The 18,982-nt window shown below is 34.1% G+C and overlaps 1 protein-coding gene across 8 annotated transcripts in view; it reads left to right on the top strand.

Annotated features, from left to right (window-relative positions):
* MTHFD2L (methylenetetrahydrofolate dehydrogenase (NADP+ dependent) 2 like) overlaps positions 1 to 18,982 on the top strand; it is a 154,625-nt gene that overhangs the window by 19,412 nt on the left and 116,231 nt on the right. For 7 of the 8 annotated variants that reach the window (XR_010156568.1, XR_010156569.1, XM_016951591.4 and 4 more), the window contains exons 2-3: positions 6,722 to 6,906; positions 7,497 to 7,619. Coding sequence is in view for 6 of the 8 variants with exons in the window: in XM_016951591.4 (XP_016807080.1) it covers positions 6,722 to 6,906; positions 7,497 to 7,619 (308 nt within the window). In the remaining 2 variants the exon portion in view is untranslated. Of the gene's footprint in view, positions 1 to 6,721; positions 6,907 to 7,496; positions 7,620 to 12,919; positions 13,096 to 18,982 lie in introns of those variants that run through there. The other variant, XM_024356116.3, reaches the window with a different exon arrangement.

The raw sequence follows: 18,982 nt of genomic DNA, 5'->3' as shown, positions 1-18,982 counted from the left end.
AACAGTGAGGCTAAAGTAGCTCATGCAGAAGTGTGTAACCCATAGGGGATTGGGATTTTAGTTAATTTTTTCCCCCAATTTCTCAGGTCAGAAATGTTAGAGTCATGTTTGCCTTCTGTTTTTCTTTTTTTCATATCCTACACCCAATCTCAGTTAACTCCCAAGGGTTCCACTCTCAAAATAGATTCAGAATCAGACTACTTAGCACCTCCATGGCTACCCCTTTGCCTAACTCCCCATGATCCCTTGTTTGTTACACTACACTAGCTTCTTAGCTGGAGTCTCCACTTCTCCCCTTGATCTCATTAGAGTCTATCCTTCATATTTTCACCAGTTATTTTAAAAGTGAAAGTCACGTCAAAATCTCTAATTGGCTTCGTGTCTCACAGTAAAAGCCAACATCCTTTCAAAGGCCTGCAGGGCCTTATATAATCTGATGTCCCATTCCTTCTCTGACTTCATGTCTTATCCTAGTTCACTTGTTCTTTCCACTGCAACCATTGGCCTCTTGCTATTCCTCAAAGATTTCAGGTATGCTCCTTGCTAAAGGCCTCCATACTTGTTCTTCCCTTCCCTTGGCCTAGAATGCTTTTCTTCCAGAAATCTACATGACTCATTCCATTCATTTCTGCCCACGTGTCACCTGATTTATCAGAGAAGTGATATCTTAACCCACCTATGTAAAATAACTCTGGCCCTCAGATAAGTCCTTTCTCTGCCTCATGTTACACATATTAAATACTTGTTGTTTTCCAGTTTGCTTATATCTTCTTCAACTAGAATATAGTTTCCATAAAAGTAGGTAATTGTTTTGTGCCCTATTATTTATATTCCCAGTGCCCAAAATAGTTTTCAGCACATAGGAGACTTTCAATATATATTTGTTAAGTGAATAAACAATGAGCATGTGGTGGGGAGTTTTAACCAGGGAGGTGCTGTAATTAAATTAGAAAACAATCACTCTGGCTGCAGTATGGAAAATGGATTAGAGGAGATCAAGACAAGCCGGAGAGAAATTTTAGGAGATGTATTATTCAGGGGCTGAACATTTGAATTGTTGCTGATGTTTAACCTTTTTAGCTTTTCAAGAATTTTCATGTTGAAAAATCTAATTTGTTTATGCACTAAAGTAATGAGAATGTGTGAGTTGACTAGTTCTTCCAGCACATGGACCAATACAGGCACTCTCTCATTGGACCTGCATTAATTTGAGGTTGCTTCATTTTGCCTCTTATAGTGACTCCTACAGAGCTAGGCTTGCTGAGTCTCTACGGTGACTGATGGAGTCAGTTGGAGGGGCCAGTTGCTACTGAAAATGCTCAGAGACCTAACTCCTAATTTACCCATAAACACCAGCTAGCCAGGCTGTATCATGTCTGCTATAATTAGTTAGCGAGCTGACTTAGCACCTCAGTGCTATAATTTAAAGTAAACCCTGAACAGTCTTAGACTTGAGTATGCACGGTACAGTTAAGTTTAATCTGTATACAGGTTGTCTCTTTGGAGTCTGGGAATCAGTTTATGCTATTGGTCTTCTCTGACAATCTCCAGGTCACGCAGATTTGTACTGTCTAGGACATAATTAGCCTAGATTATACTCAGTGATTGCCAGCTTCACAGTGGCCTGTGAACAAATTATTTTGTTTAATGTGAGTGAATCAATAATGTGTCAGCAGTAGCATCACTACTCACAAGCTATAAAATGCAAGACAGAGTTCAGATGTTTTTATATTTTAAAATAGAATGTATATTCCTTACTGTGTTAGGTGATTACTAGTTTTTTTAACAGATGAATCTGCTTCTATAATAGTGTTCTACCCTAAGAAAATATTGCTGACACAAATTGATTTATGGAAAGTTTTATTTGCTACTACTTATAAATGAGTTGTGCTGGAATTTGTTGCTGTATCTGCAGTTCTTAGTATTTGCTAATATACAAGATCCTTGTTATCTTAGTGCCAAAAGGCTACTTAAATGAATTCATAAAATATCCTCACCAGAAATTCATAGGAAACAGTGAAAAAAGTTTGTTACTTTACTTTGAAAAATAAAAACCTCAAAAGTTTTATTTTATTTTAACTTGATTTGCTTATAATTACATACAAAGTATTGGAAGGTACAAAGCACAAGCTACAAAAATCACTCAAGAAATATTAGATAACCTGGATTGCCCTCTATATTAAGGAATTTAAGTTTGTAGGTTTAAACCTTCCCAGAAAGAAAACCCCAGAATCAGATAGCTTCATGGGTGAATCCTACCAAACATTTAAGCGAGAAAAAAATGCCAATTCTTTACATACTCTTCCGGAAATTCGAAGAGGATAGAATTCTTCCTAACTCATTCTGTGAAGCTAGCATCATCCTGGTATCAAAGCTACATGATAACATTATAAGAAAAGAAAACTACAAACACCTCTTATGCATGTAGATGCAACAATTTTAACAAAATTTCAGATGAAATCCATGATAGTCTGGAAAGGATAGATACATAATAACCAACTGGGATGTATCCCAGGAATGCAAGTTGATTTAACATTTGAAAATTAATCAGTTACCATATTAACAGACGAACACTCGAGAAAAACATATAATCATCTCAATAGACATAAAAAACACTTGGCAGTAGCCTCATACAAATTCTCACCAAACTAAAAATAGACATAAATCATAAACTGAATGTATAACTTAGGCCCATAAAACATCTAGAAGAAAACGCTGGAGAAAACCTTTGTGACCTTGAGTTAGGCAAAGATTTCTTTTATACAACACTAAAAGCATGGTCCATAAAAGGAAAAAATAATGAATTGGAGTACATTAAAATTAAGAACTGTTCTAAAAACATGAGAATAAAAAGGCAAAGCACAGACTGGGAGACAATATTTCAAACCCCATATCTGATAAAGGACATGAATCTAGGATACACAAAGAACTTTAAAAAAACCCAAATGTCCAACAACGATAGACTGGATTAAGAAAATGTGGCATATATACACCATGGACTACTATGCAGCCATAAAAAACGATGAGTTCATGTCCTTTGTAGGGACATGGATGAAACTGGAAACCATCATTCTCAGCAAACTATCGCAAGGACAAAAAACCAAACACTGCATGTTCTCACTCATAGGTGGGAATTGAACAATAAGAACACATGCACACAGGAAGGGGAACATCACACTTCGGGGACTGTTGTGGGGTGGGGGGAGGGGGGAGGGATAGCATTAGGAGATATACCTAATGCTAAATGACAAGTTAATAGGTGCAGCACACCAACATGGCACATGTATACATATGTAATAAACCTGCACATTGTGCACATGTACCCTAAAACTTAAAGTATAATAATAATAAAATTAAAAAAAATTCAAAATAGGAAACAACCTACTAAACAATGGGCAAAAGACTTAATTATTTAATTCACTAAAGAAGATCACAGATGGCAAATAAGCATATGAAAAGATGTTCAACATCAGTATTCATTAAGGGAATGCAAATTTAAAGCACAGTGACATACCACCATATGTCCACTAAAATGTCAACAGTTTTAAAACCTGACCATCTGAAGTGATGACAAGTATATGGAGCAACCAGAACTCATATAGTGTTTGAAGGAATGCAAAGTTGCAAAGTGGTACAGTGTTTTTGTAACATAACAGTTTTTAACATATTTAAACATACACTTACGATGTGATCTAGCCATTCCCCTTTGAGATATTTGCTCAAAAGAAATTAAAGCGGCCAGGAGTGGTGGCTCACACCTGTAGTCCCAGCATTTTGGGAGGCCAAGAGGGGCAGATCACTTGCAGCCAGGAGTTCGAGACCAGCCTGGCCAACATAGCAAAACCCCGTCTCTACTAAATATACAAAAATTAGTCAGGCATGGTGGCGTATGTCTGTAATTCCAGCTACTCTGGAGGCTGAGGCATCAGAATCATTCGAACCCAGGAGGCAGAGGTTGTAGTGAGCCGAGATGTTACCACTGAACTGCAGCCTGGGTGATAGAGACTCTGTCCCCCACCAAAAAAAATTTTAAAGCATATGTGTACAAAATATATTAAAGCATATGTGTTATAAAATGTTCGTAACAGCTGTATTTGTCATGATCAAAAACTGGAAAGAACCCAAATATCCATTAATTACAATTGAATGGATAAACAAATATTGGTATATCCATACAATGTAATACTACTCAGCAATAAAAAAGAAATGAACCATTCAAACATGCAACTATGTGAATTAATTAAAAAATAATTATGCTGAGTGGAAATAGCTGGCCAAAAAAGAGTATGTAGTATTTGATTCAATTTTTATAAAATTATTGATAATACAAACTAATATATACTGAACAAAAGAGGTCAATGGTTGCCTGGAATGGTGAATTGAGGAGTGGAATCTGGCAGAGACAGGTGGAATGGCAAAATTTTAAAGGTGCACCCGGAAAGTTTTGGGAATGATAGACATGTTCATTTTCTTGACTATAGTGATGGTTTCTCAGGTATATACATATATTAAAACTTAAACTTGTACATGTTAAATATATCCAGTTTATTATATGACAATTATACTGAATAAATCTTTTACAGAAATAAGACAGCAGAACAAGATTATTATATCGAATTCATCATGACATTTCATGTCTTGAAAGCTATTAAAATTTTAATGAAGAGTAGACAAAATTAGAATCAAAAGTAGAGTTTACTTAGAATGTCTAGTTGTGATTGTATTGTCTAACCAATTTGCTCAGTTATTTACTCATAAATTATGATTGTTATTAAAATACACTTTTATGGTAAACTAAAGTGGTTTTCAAACATGGTCATACACAAGAATCACATGTAGGAAATTATTAGACATGCAGATTTCCAGGTTTTTCCCCTGCCCCCAGGAATTCTGAATTGTAGATGTGGATTGTGGGGTCTGGGAATCTGCAATTTCAGGCAGTTTTTGATGTGTGTATCCATAGACCACGCTTGGAATTGCTTCTTAGCAGAACATTGTTTACATCAAAATTGCATGAACTGAGATGAATGCAGTGGAAGACTGGTGCCATGCTATAATGGTGTATTTTTGATCAAGTTCTACCTATACGTCCACAAACCTGCTAGAGAGAGCAGTTGACTTATTTGGAAGGAGCACAAAGTTTGCATTTTGTGTGTTGTCGGATATTTATAGCACCCGCCCTCATTAGAAACTTTAAAGTGTACAGATACCACAAAGAATTAAGGTTTATAAGGGCTTCCTTTCCTCCTCCTCTTTCTCTTCTGCTTCTTACTCTTTCCCTTTTCCTCCTTTTCATAATATTTATTGACCTACATTTGATGTTTTTTGTAGTAATCATGTTTTTACCGGGCCATTCAATAATGAAAGGACAGGGGCAGAAGGAAGAAGGGACCACCTTCTACTTTATCAGATACCTTTAAAAAAATAAACACACAGTAAGAGCAATGTAATTCACCACTTTAAAGTTTGAGGTCATGGAGAGCAGAAAAGCCTTTCTAGAAAGTATTTCTTTGTGCCTTTCCAGAGATAGTTTATATCATCTATCAAATTATGGCACTTCTTACCTTCTGAAATACTTATAAACTGCCAGGAAGTAATCTTCTGTGGAAACTTACTCCATTAGAAATGATGCCATTGCATTGGGAAGGAACTAAACTATCAGTTTACTGACCTGATCCCCACCATAATCAGTGACAAGCATGGCAAGACTCACAGCCGTTGTCCGGGGCCATGCCTGGGGCCATGGAATAACATTTTTCTTTGAGTAAGTTAAAAGAGTTGTGTAGTATGAAGCTCATGACTTCAGAGTCTTGTGCTGGATATGCTAACCAAAAACGAACTGATTTCGCCTTAGGGTCACAAGATTGTGGGGCTACGTGTATACATAGTGGAGTCCAGTCTTCAAGATGGTTGCCAGTTTTAACTAGGCTGTGCTGATTGATCTGCCTCTTTAGAAAAAATAGCAGAACTTTAAATTTAGGCAATATTATAGTCCAGATCTTGAGTATGTGGTTTGATAATTTATATGAATACATAAATGTGTGTATATGTATATACATATGTATGCATATGTGTATATAATATATATGTTTTATATATGTATGTGAAAGTTGTGAAGAAATGTACACTGTCGTTAGCATCTTAGTCTATTTGAGCTGCTATAACAGAATACTGTACACTGGTTGGCTTATACAAAAACAAATTTATTTCTTATAGTTCTGTAGACTGGGAAGTCCAAGGTCAATACACCAGAAGGTTCAGTGTCTGGTGTGGGCCTGCTTTTTGGTTAATAGATAGCTGTCTTCGTGCTATGTCCTCACATGGCAGAAGGCACAAGGGAGATCTCTGGAATTTCTTAAAAGGACACTAATACCACTTATGAGGGCTCTATCCTCATGGTATAATCACCACCCAAAGGACCTACCTCCTAATACCGTAACATTTGGGGTTAGGATTTCAACATATGAATTTTGAAGAGACATACACATTCATTTTATAGCAGATAGATTTTACTGTAGAACTAAATAACAGAGTTGGAATCCTTCACAAAATTATAAAATATTTATGAACCTGAAGAGTAGGTGTCACTATAATTGAAAAAAAAAATCAAATTTTGGGTGCTTGGAGAATCATGGTGGTTTTATTGAGTTTTGTACCTTAAATTTGTGCAGTTGAATGTTTCTTATTTTCTTTTTAGTATTTATTGTTTTGCTTTCCACAGACATGAAGCCATTATTATATCAGGAACCGAAATCGCCAAGCATATCCAGAAAGAAATACAGCGAGATGTGGAATCATGGGTTTCCCTTGGAAACAGAAGACCTCACCTCAGTATAATTTTAGTGGGAGATAACCCAGCAAGCCATACATATGTCAGGAATAAGATAAGAGCTGCCTCTGCTGTAGGTGGGTGTGTGTTTTAGTTGTAATTACTACTAAATATGTTTTCTGTTTTTACTTCAAATCGTGATAATTATGAATGATAATTATCAAATAAGTGCCATTTGAATTGCATGTATTATTATTAAAGATTATTCAGTTACCAAAGCTTATGTTAATTTCATATGATTTTTCTTCAAATTTCTTATAGGGTTAATTCAGTGTGTTTTATATTCTATGGCAAGATATGCAAAGGATAGTTTACATCTAAAAGGCCTGCTTTCATTATATTTGCTTTAATCAAATAATAAACCTGGCTTGTTCACTCTGTTAAACTTGGCCTAATAGTTGTGTGGTAGTGATATTTTTATTCTCTTCAAATCTACTAACAGTAGCTTATCTCAAACAAGTACAAATTGTCACCCGGCATTCCAGGCCAAAGAATATATGTGGATCAAGAGGAAACACCTGTACTATTGGAGAAATCCTTCCTGATGATGCATGGAACATCAGAACCTTTCACGGCAGTAGGAACAGTCCCACACTGTGTCAGACACTATTGATGAAAAACCATATTCAGTTAGTCAAGTGACCTTCTCTACCTGTTTTTCTTCTAGGTATTTGTAGTGAGCTCATTCTAAAACCTAAGGATGTTTCTCAGGAAGAACTTTTGGACATAACTGATCAATTGAATATGGACCCAAGAGTCAGTGGTATATTAGTTCAGTTACCACTACCAGGTACATAATGCTCCTCTTATTTATCTGATTTTGTTAAAAGTGAAACAAAGGGCATCTTTCAACATCATATTATGATACTGCAAGTAATTTATAAAATACATTCAGAAGGAGACTAGCTATTTTACTAGTAATAGGTGTAATAGTGATTTCTGAATGATTTGTGCTTACATGGACAAAATCCTTGAAAGTGAAATATAAGCATTGGCAATACATACACTCCTTGCTTTGCACAGTAGTATGGGACCCTAAAAATGACGATGTAAGATGAAACCAGGTAATGTGATCTTAATAATCAAAGGTAAAAATAACAATTTTTCTGTGGCCTTTAAAACTTCTTATCCAAGCATTGAAAACTCTCCTACTGTGGTTCATAAATGTATAGGGAAATGAATAATTAGTAAAACTAAACTAATGTTTTTTAGTACACTCTAATTTAAAACATTAGAAACATTGAGAAAGTGTATGATATCTTTGCAAAAGCTCGTCAAAAGTAGTTGGAGCAGTGTTTGTCTTCTATCTAATTCTATAACATCATATGGAATGGGCATCTTTTCTATGTCTTGGTGAATTGAACTGTTATATTCCTTTCAAAGTTTATATTAGCTCCCAGTATTTTGTCTATTCTACTTTCAATGTTGTGAAATTTCTCTGAGAGTTCCTTAACATTTAAAGGAATTTCAGTATGAAGTTTCACATTGGCATCACTTCATCTGAGATGTTGTTGTCTTTTTTATTACGATCACTTTCCTCGTTTGTGTGATGGATTCACCCTCATTAAGTTCCTCTGGCTGCGTAACTACGTCTCTCCAAAGGATTCAGTGTCAGCATTCTATGGTCAGCTATTTCTCCTACAACTCCATTTACATTAAATTAGATTCCTATTGAAATGACTTTGTTTTTTATGTTTATCAGGCTTTTTCAACATAAGACTTACCTTCGCTTCATGCGGGCCTAGGTTTCTCTTGTCTTTGTTTGCTGTTGTTCAGATCTTCTACTTACATCCAGTTTCCATCCCAGCATTATCACATTTTGTTTCTTTGCTATACTTTCACTTTTATAGGCTAATCCCCTCTGTCTGTTATCCACTTTTGTAAAATATCATGTGGGTTTATCTCTGGGAAACATGGAGAAAACAACACTTTGCCATCTATGTTTGATGATTGTAAATGTGCAGTGACCAATCATTTGAACGAAGTGCTATGACTGGTCACTGATCATCATCTCATCTGTTATTTCTGTAGTGATTTGTGGACTAAAGAGCTAGCAGCTCTTGTATAATTACTATGAAATTTGAAATGTGTTATTGGAGGACTAGTATTATTTAACTAAATTGTTGTTCTGAAATTTGTGCATATTTAAACTGCACAAAATGAGGACTGCAGGTATAGTATAGGTTACAGTAGCTTTGTAGTTTTGAGTTCTGTAAGCTTTGATTAACAATCGTGATGTGCAAAAAGTAAAGCTATATAATGCTATTATATGGGATCTTTATGTGGTATTAATATTTTTCTTTATCCAGCAATATAATGTAATATCTTACTTAGCATATGTTATAGCTTTTGTGCTGTTTACATTATATCAAAAATTCTTACTTCTAATTCTTTTCCTCCAATATAGCTGCACTGACAAAAATCATCAAGTTAATAAGAATCTCAGAAGCTATCAGTTTCCCCCTGAGAAAAATGCTCTGGCAGATAATGCTTACATTAATGATGTTAAAGTTAGTATAGTGATAGTATCACTTACCTTTAAAACTAGAAAAAAAATTCAACACGTGCAGCACTCTTATATCATAGGAAAATGAGATCTAGAGAAGATCAGGAGTTTATTAACATCACAAATCTGTCCAAAAAATTTTAACAGTGTTTCTTAATTGTTTGATTCACTCACAATGAATCTCCTGTTGGTACTGTATTTATCAAGCAATCTTCTTATAGTTTGCAGTTTTTGAAATTTTCTCTACTTGGCATTTCTATGACATTTCAATAACTGTATAAACGTGTCACAACATTAATTCTTAAAATGTCCATTCTACACAAAATGACCTGAAAAGACATTTCTTAAGAGAAGACATACAAATGGCCAACAGGTATATGAAAATGATAAACTTCACTAATTATCAGGGAAAGGCAATTTAAAACCACAATGAGATATCACCTCACACCTGTTAGGATGGCTGTTATCAAGAAAATGAGGTAAGTGTCAAGGATGTAGAGAAAAGGAACCCTTGCTCACTGCTGTTTAGAATGTAAATTGGTACAGTCATTTTAGAAAACAGCATGACAGTTCCTCAAAAAATTAAAAATAGAATACCGTATGATCAAAAAATTCAATTTCTGTATATATATCCAAATGTCATGATATCAGTATGTCAAAGAGATATCTGCACTCCTAAAGTAATGCTGCACATTGCAGCATTACTTTAAGATACATAATCAACTTTAGTGTCTATCAGTGGCTGAATGGATAAAGTAAATGTTGTTGTATATATACACTATGAAATAAGAATCAACTTTTTAAAAGAATGAAATCCTGTCATTTGCTATAACATGGAACCTGAAGTATATTATACTAAGTAGAATGAGCTAGGCACAAAAAGAAAAACCTGCATGATCTTACCTGTAGAATTTTTAAAAGTAAACTCATGGAAACATAGAGTTAATGGTGGTTACCAGGGACTGAGGACTGGAGAGGGGATTGTGGAGATGTTGGTTAAAGGATACAAAATTTTAGTTAGACAGGAATAAGTTGTGGAGGTCTATTGTACAACATGGTGACTTAGCTAATGACAACATACTATATACTTGCAAATTGCTGAGAAAGTAGATTTTAAATGTTCTCACCACAAAAATACATATCTTGACTTAGCTGTTTCATAATGTATACATATGTCAAAACATTGTACACCACACATATCTACAAATTTTTCTTTGTTAATTTAAAAGTATTAAAATAGTCATAGTTTTCAAAGTACATTACATTTAGTTTGTCACAGATTTCTAACTACGTTGGATTGTTTGTCTTAATAAATTTATATCTGTAGAAATTTTACCCCTTTTGAGCAACATTCCTTATTTGGTGAATTTATTAGCAGCTCGCTGCTAGATGGCACTGGTGATTTGTCTGTATTAAATACTAAATTGCCTGAGTCCTGTGCTAGAGACTAAATTGTTTGAGTGTCTCAAACAGAGAGTGTGAGAAGCATAGAGCTAAAGTGACCGCAGTGATTAAAAAAAAAAATCTGGATGTTCTGAGAAAGGGCAGTTTTCTATGTAGCCAAAAAGCCAATAATGCCAAAATTGTGGCTAACATTTATTACATTATGACACTTTTGTATGCCATTTATATTACAAATGGCACTTTGTATTTATTAACCCATTGGATCCTCACAATAATCCTGTGAAGCTGGAGCTATTATATATTTTTTACTGATGAGAAATTTGAGGCATGAAGAGGTTAAGTAACTTCTTCCAAGTTCATGGAGTTGCTAAGTAACTGAGTTGGGATTTGAATCCGGGCAGACTGGCCCCCATGCCAAGAATACTCTTACCGATTTTATTAGCACCCTCACTGGCACATCAGTGTTATCTAGTGAGTCATGTGTGCTTACTATGTGGCAGGCACTCCCTTACCTGGATTATTTTATTGAATCCTACAAACACCCTTATATGATAAGAATTAACTTCTTCATTTTATAGTTAAAGAGACTGAGACACAGGGAGGTTAAGTGAATTGACCAGTATTACCTGTTAGTAAATGGTAGAGCCAAGACCCAAACCCAGATCAACTGATTTCAGAGCCTGCCTTTTAAACTTCTTGTTACATTTTACTGTCTCTCAGAACATAGTAAGGCATAACGTAAGCACATATATTTCAAACATTCACATACAAGTTCCTAGCACATGTAACCACCAAGTTGCTGATCATTCGGTTTCCCTGTTTCCATACTTATAACCTATATTTTTTACGGTTTTTACCTTGCTCAATAATGGTATTCCTATTTTTATTCATAATTTCTTTTTGGTAAGGTTTAAAAATGATAGCAATGGGATTAAAGACATATTAAATATACTATTCCTTTCAAAGTAGCCTCTATTTTAGTAATTGCGCTTTGGTACATTTTTGCTAGCAGAAGATACTATTCAAATATGGGTATATACAGTCTGAATTTATAATGTGGCTTTGTGATTTACTGACTGTTACTTAACTTTGATGAGTCTTACTTTTCTCATAAAAAGAGAATTGAAAATCGACCTTTTATACTACATATTGGGAACATATAGTTTGTTAGTTAATAGAAAAAGTTGGTTAAAGTAGAAAATTGTAAAACAATGCATATGTACCTTAAACATTGTGTTATATAATAAATAATTTAAATATTCATTCATCAATCTTTAACATAGATTAAAAGCTTTCTGGAGCCCACTGATTGGACTTCTGCATCATCTTCTGGCATTAATAATACTTATAATTCATTGCCTGTAATTTTCAGGTTGCGGTGTAACAGTGAAAATTCATCTAGATTTTCAAAATGTCTCCCAGTCTTCAAAGTCGCCTTGCTGTTACCTAAGTCATACTAATTCTTTTTAGTTCTTGAGAGTCTTTCCAGATCATTCAGCTTAGTTTTCTTACAAATAAGAACTGTTCCCTTTTGCACTCCATTGTCATTTATTTATATCATTTTTACCTATGTTATAGAATTTACTATGAAAAAACTGGCAAAGACAGGCTGGGAAATACAAAAATTGTCTCTTGGTTATGAAACTCAACTGATAGGGTTAGGAATAGTTTATTAACTATTCTCTGATATGTCCAGCAAGGGCTGGGCATCAGCCTTCATGTTTTACAGAATAAATGGAGCTCATTGGTTATTTTGATAGATTGGCTGTATAGAAGTAGATGAATACAGCCTCTCCTATGTATATCTCATAAGACTGTTATAATGAACAAATTAAACAATAAGCAAATGAAAAAATGAATGAGTCTAGTTGATTACACCTTCAAGCTTAATAATATAAAATTATTTTCTATAATTTGGTTAGTAAATGTGTATTTCAAATTATTTTATCATTAGAAATCTGAGATTTCTCACAATTAGGGCAATGTCTTGAGTAAAATAAATTCCAAGTTAGAATTATAATTCTAATGTTTGAAGACAGGTTTGCATAAGAATTAAACAGAATGTGCAGGGAGTTTCCATGCATCTCATTTGAGCAACAAGCAAAGAAATGAGATAGAATTCTGTACTGTTTAATGGTACTGGGGTTGTCACAAGCTAAGCCTTGTTTATGTTCAGAAGCTGTGCAACTTTGTTCAGGATTTGAAATACTCGGGATATAAGAGTACACAGCCTTGCTGTTTGTCCAGTAGCTGACCCTAAAGCTAAGGAGAAATAAAAATGACCGAATGCAGATGCTTTCCTACTCCTGTCCTGACCGTGCAGAGATTCTTATCAATAAGTGGTCACTTTGTCGAGGTAAGAAAGGGGTCTGTTATTTATGTTATATTCTTTTTTTCTTCTAAGTAGGCATTTTATTTTATTTTTTTAGCTTTTATTGAGTTATATGTATTAAACTGATATCATATTAAAAGTTAAATTTTTGGAGTATGTATCTTTGTATAGAGTAAAGTAATTAGAAAAATAGTCTTTTAAAACTGGGAACCAGTGGCATCCTTTTCAAACTAGAATAATAAAAGGGAAATTATAATATTCAACAAACTTGAAGCACACTGGAATTCTGCTATAAATATTTGTTATAGAATAGAATTTGGTGCAGGGTGAATTTGATTTAAGAGGGTTTAAATTATATGAACTGTGTGAAAACATTTAGATCTAAGGCTGAAAACAATTATCAACTCAATGAAATTTTAATATGGTATTTCACAACTGTGACTTCATGACAGCTGTTACAAGTGTCAAGAATGGTAAACGTACTATTTACTAATGCCAACACCGTACAGAAGTGCTTTATATACAATAAATCATTTATTACTCACAGCAATCCTTACCAGTAGATGCTATTTCTATCTGAGGTTTGTGGTTAAGGAAAAAGAGTGAACTGAGTAACTGGTGTGAGTTCACTCAGTGAGTAAGTACCAGAGCGTTGTCAAGAGAACCAAGTGTAGCATCCTTCGTACCATAGTCACAGTCCTACAGCAGAAATTTAAGAGAGCATCAAGAGAGATGCTTGCTTACCCGCTTTGTATTTACTTGCTCTCTGAGAAGTCTACTTCTCATTTATTTCTGTAACACAATTAGGTAAACTCTATCTTATCTATCTTTTTCTGAAATAGTTTTTCAAATGTTCTCTTCAGTTGTCTAGTTTGAAGCCTTTGAGGATTAGCACCTTCCAATTTATTCAAGGGAATTGGACAAAGAAATGAGAATGAACTATAGGATTAAAGGATAAAACTAAAGAAGGTGAGTTAGACGAGTTTGAGTTCATGGCGCAGATTTAACATAAAATAATCGAATAATTAGTAGGCATATAAAGGTGGATATCGACCTAACTAGTAAGCATGGAGATATGTGTATTTGTCTAAAACTCATTTCTTCATTTGGGGAAAAAAAGTATTGCTATAATTACTTTTCATGAGAAATTATCAAATTTATGTATCCAGAACACTGATTATTATTAAAATGTTTGACCAGAGTGGGAATTTTTTTTTATCATTCTGAACTCTTTCCTATTTTATTCTGTTTAATTCAAGATGGTTTCTAAATTTTAATTTTACTTTGTTTTAGAATTTATATTTCCTTTCTCCATGGGAGAAACCCCAGTTCTGTGTTTGAGTGTATAGAATAATTCCACATAGGGAGAATTGCAGTAAACATTATAACCCTGTAATCTGCCTTGTATCTGTTAGACAATTAGTGAGTGCTGTTGAAGAAATGAGTGAATCCTGTAGTTTTTCAGCACCACTTTTTTGTGTGTTAAGTCTCATCCTTCTGCATATGTTTCTACATGTAAGAGATTAGCGCATAAACAATTTAACTGATCAAGATTGGTGAAGATCTTGTGCCCGCACCCATGAAAGTTTTCTATAGCTATATAGTATCTATTGTATACAGGCCATGTTAGGAATGCATATTTTATAACTTGAATAATGTGTTAGCCTCTTACCTCTTCACTATATTGGTTATCTTTCAAATATACAAGGGCTGAGTTCTTTCTCCCTTTAGATCTTAGCGTAAATGTCATTGCTTTGGGGAAGCTTTTCCAGCCCATGCCCCCTAAGTTGTTTTCATTCTGTTGTTCTCTATTTGGAACCTCCTTTTTTTCTGTGACAGAGACAGTTTAAGTTCTCCAAATATCCACATGTCCTCTTATATTTTGGGGCTTCTCTTTGCAATTAGATTGAGGCCATGTGACTACTGGACAATAGATTGTAAAAGGAAGAGACATTTTTGGAACCACTTCCAGACTGAGACGGTTAAAAGCTGTTGTGCCCTCCTCCTTCACTTCTGTTTCTGTTGCATTGTTCTTGGAAACTAGGTATTATAGATGGTTGTAAATTACAAAAAGTAGGGCAGTAGAATTCTTATTGGACTTGAGATGAATAAGAAATAAATACCCTTTTATAAATGACTGGGATTTCAGATTTTTTTAAATCTATAAACTCACAGATCAAAGAAGCTCACCAAACTCTCAAGCTCGTGAAACATGAAGAAAACTATGCCAAAGAACACCATAATCAAATTATTCAAAACCACTGATAGAAAAAAATCTTAAAAGCAATAAGGGGGTTGGGGGAGGGCATTACATACAAAGGAACAAAGAGGACAGTGACAGAATATTTATTGATAGAAACAATGCAAGCAAGAAGACAAGAGAACAATATCTTTAAGTATTAAGAGGAAAAAAAACACCTGTAAACCCAAAATTCTATACCTAGTGAAAATACCTTCAAAAACAAAGGCAAAAAGTCTTTTATGAGACATGTGAGGAAGAGAGCTCAAAACTAAAAACAATTATTTACTAGCAGACCTATGATCTAAGAAATACTAAAAGGCCCGGGTGTGGTGGCTCATGCCTGTAATCCCTGCCCTTGTGGGTGGATCACTTGAGGTCAGGAGTTCAAGACCAGCCTGGCCAACATCGGGAAACCCCATCTCTACTGAAAATACAAAAATCAGCTGGGCATTGTGGTGCACACCTGTAATCACAGCTACTCAGGAGGTTGAGACAGGAGGATTGCTTGGACCTGGGAAGTGGAGGTTGCAGTGAGCCAAGATCATGCCACTGTACTCCAGCCTGGGCAACAGAGCAAGACTCCATCTCAACAACAACAACAAAAAAGAGATATTAAAGGAAGTCCTTCACCTAGATGGAAATGATACTACATGGAAATATGGATCTGTCCAAGGAATTAAGAGCTCTGGAAGTGGTAACTACTTGAATAAATATATATTATTCATGTATATATATGTTATAATATATTGTTCTTATTACTCAGATTATTTTAGAAGATAATTAATGTTTAACCAAAGCCAAAAACAATGTAGTTTGTGGGTTGTAACATACAATTAAAACGTATGGCAACAATAGCACAAAAGTTTGTATGGAAGAAATGGTGGAATATTATTGTTTGATTCCTGTAATATATGTGAAATGACATAATATTACTTAAAGGTAGCCTGTGATAAGTTAAACATGTATAATATGAAACCGAAAGCAACCATGAAAATAACACAACAAAGAGTTATAGCTAATAAGCCAACAGATAAGAAAAAGTAGAATGATCGCAGATATTCAGTTAATCTAAAGGAATACAGAACAATGGAGAAAAGACGACAAAGATGTTAAATTTATTCCTAGAAAATGTAATGTAAATAATCCAATTAAACATCAGAGGTTGTCAAATTGGTTAAAAATCAAGTCCCAACTGTATGTTGCTTACATGAAACTACACCTTAACTATAAGGACACAGGGAGGTTAAAGCAAAAGATTGGGAAATATATGCCATTCTAACATGAATCAAATGAAAGCTGGAAGAGCTATTTAATATGAAAGTATATTTCAGAGCAGAAAATATTACTTGGGATAAAGAGGTCATTTCATAATAATTAAAGAGTTGGTTTATCAAAAGTAAATAACAACCTTAATATCTTATATACCTAATAAGAAAACTTCAAATTACATGAACCAAAAGCTAATATAATTGCAAGGAAAAATAATCAAATAAAAAATTATAGCCATGTTTCAAAACTTCTTAATAATGGAGAAAACAAGTAGACAGAAAATCAGTAAAGAATATAGAATACTTGTAGTATGATATCAACCAATTTGACATAATTAAAATTTATAGAATACTCTCCCCCAAATGGCAGATAATACCCTTTCTTCAAGTTAATGTAGAATATTTACCAGTATATACCACATTCTAGGCCATAAAACTAATCTCAATTTTAAGAGAATTCATGTCACACAAAACATGTTCTCTGACCACAATGGAATTAAATTAAAAATGAGTAACAAAACCTTCTGGAAGGCTGTGCACAGTGGCTCATGCCTATAATCCCAGAACTTTGGGAGGCCAAGATGGGCAGATCAGGAGATTAGTAGATCGAGACCATCCTGGCTAACACGGTGAAACCCCGTCTCTACTAAAAATACAAAAAAAATTTAGCTGGGCGTGGTAGCAGATGCCTGTAGGCCCAGCTACTCGGGAGGCTGAGGCAGGAGAATGTCCTGAACCTGGGAGGCGGAGCTTGCAGTGAGCCGAGATTAAGCCACTGCACTCTAGCCTGGGCGACAGAGCGAGACTCCATCTCAAAAAAAAAAAAAAAAAAAAAAAAAAAAAATCTGAAAAATCCCTAAATATTTGAAAAGTAAATAGCATACCTCTAAATAACCCCTGTGTCAAATAAGAAAATGAAAGAGAAATTTGAAATTGTTTTGAACTTTTTTTGAAAATGTAACACATCAAAGTTTGTGGGATTCTATTAAAGCAGTACTTAAGGGAAATACACAGCACTAAACACATATCTTAGAAAAGAAAAAAAGGTCAGAAATCAGTAATCTCATCTTATACTTTAAGATGGTAGGAACATCAGAGCAAATTAAACACAACATAAAAACAAAAAAAGAAATAATAAAGAACAGAGTAGAAATTAATGAAATGTAAAATAGAAAATTAATAAAAATCAGTAAAACCAAAGCTAGACCTATCAAGGAAAAGAATAGATACAACTGACCAATACCAGGACTTAGGGTGGTAATATCACTACAGATTCTACAGATATTAAAAGGGCAATAAGGGAATATTCTGAGTAACATTATCCCAATTAATTTGACAAGTTAGATGAAATGGACAACTTCCTTGAAAGATATACATTACCAAAGCTCACTCAAAAAGAAATGTCTTAATAGCTCTGTTAAGCAATTGACTTTGTAGTTCAAATCCATTCCACAATGAAAGCTCTATGTCCAGATGGCATCCCTGGTGAATTTTACCAAATATTTAAGGAAGAATAGTGATAAAGTAGAGGGAATGCTTTCTAACACATTTGAAGCCAGCATTACTCTGTTACTAAAAACCTTGCAAAGACATTACAAGAAAGGAGAATTACGAGTCGGTATCCTTCATGAAGATAGATTCAAAAGGTATTAACAAAACATTAACAAATCAAATCCAACAATTTAGAAAACAATTCATCATGACCAAATGTGTTTTCTTTCAGGAATCCAATACAATTTAACATTAGAACAGTAAACAATGTATTTTACCATATTAACAAGCTAAAAATGAAAATCATATAATCATTTCCATAGATACAGATAAAGTATTGGATAAATTTCATCATCAATTCCTGATGAGAAACTTTCAAGTAACTAATAATAGAAGAGAACTCTTTCAAGCTGATAAAGGGAATGTATGAAAAATCTGTAGGCAACATCATAATTGATTATGAAACACTGAGTGTTTTCCTCTTACAATCAAGAAAGTCAAGGATGTCCACTATTACCATGTCTATTTAACATTGCACTGGAAATTCTAACTAGCACAATAAGACAAGAAAAGCAGATGACATGATTGTCCCGTGGAAAATTCAAGGGAATCCATGAAAAAAAAAAAAAAAAACAGCTACTAGTACTAATAAGTGAGTTTAGCAAGATTGAAGGATACAAGCTTAATATAGAGGAATCGATTTTTATTCTGTATACTTTCAACCAGATATTGAAATTTTAAATATACATTTATAATAGCATCAAAAATATGAAATCCTTAGGCATAAATTTGACAAAAGATGGGAAAAACCTATATATTAAAAACTACAGAACATTTCTGAGACAAACTAAAGGAGGCCTAAATAAATGGATTAATAAACCATGTTTATGGATCAGAAGACTAAATATTG

This window comes from Pan troglodytes, chromosome 3 (genome assembly GCF_028858775.2).
Source record: "Pan troglodytes isolate AG18354 chromosome 3, NHGRI_mPanTro3-v2.0_pri, whole genome shotgun sequence".
Classification (NCBI taxonomy): domain Eukaryota; kingdom Metazoa; phylum Chordata; class Mammalia; order Primates; family Hominidae; genus Pan; species Pan troglodytes.
The sequence above is the reverse complement of the archived record's forward strand: the minus strand, read 5'-3'. Positions and strand labels throughout refer to the sequence as shown.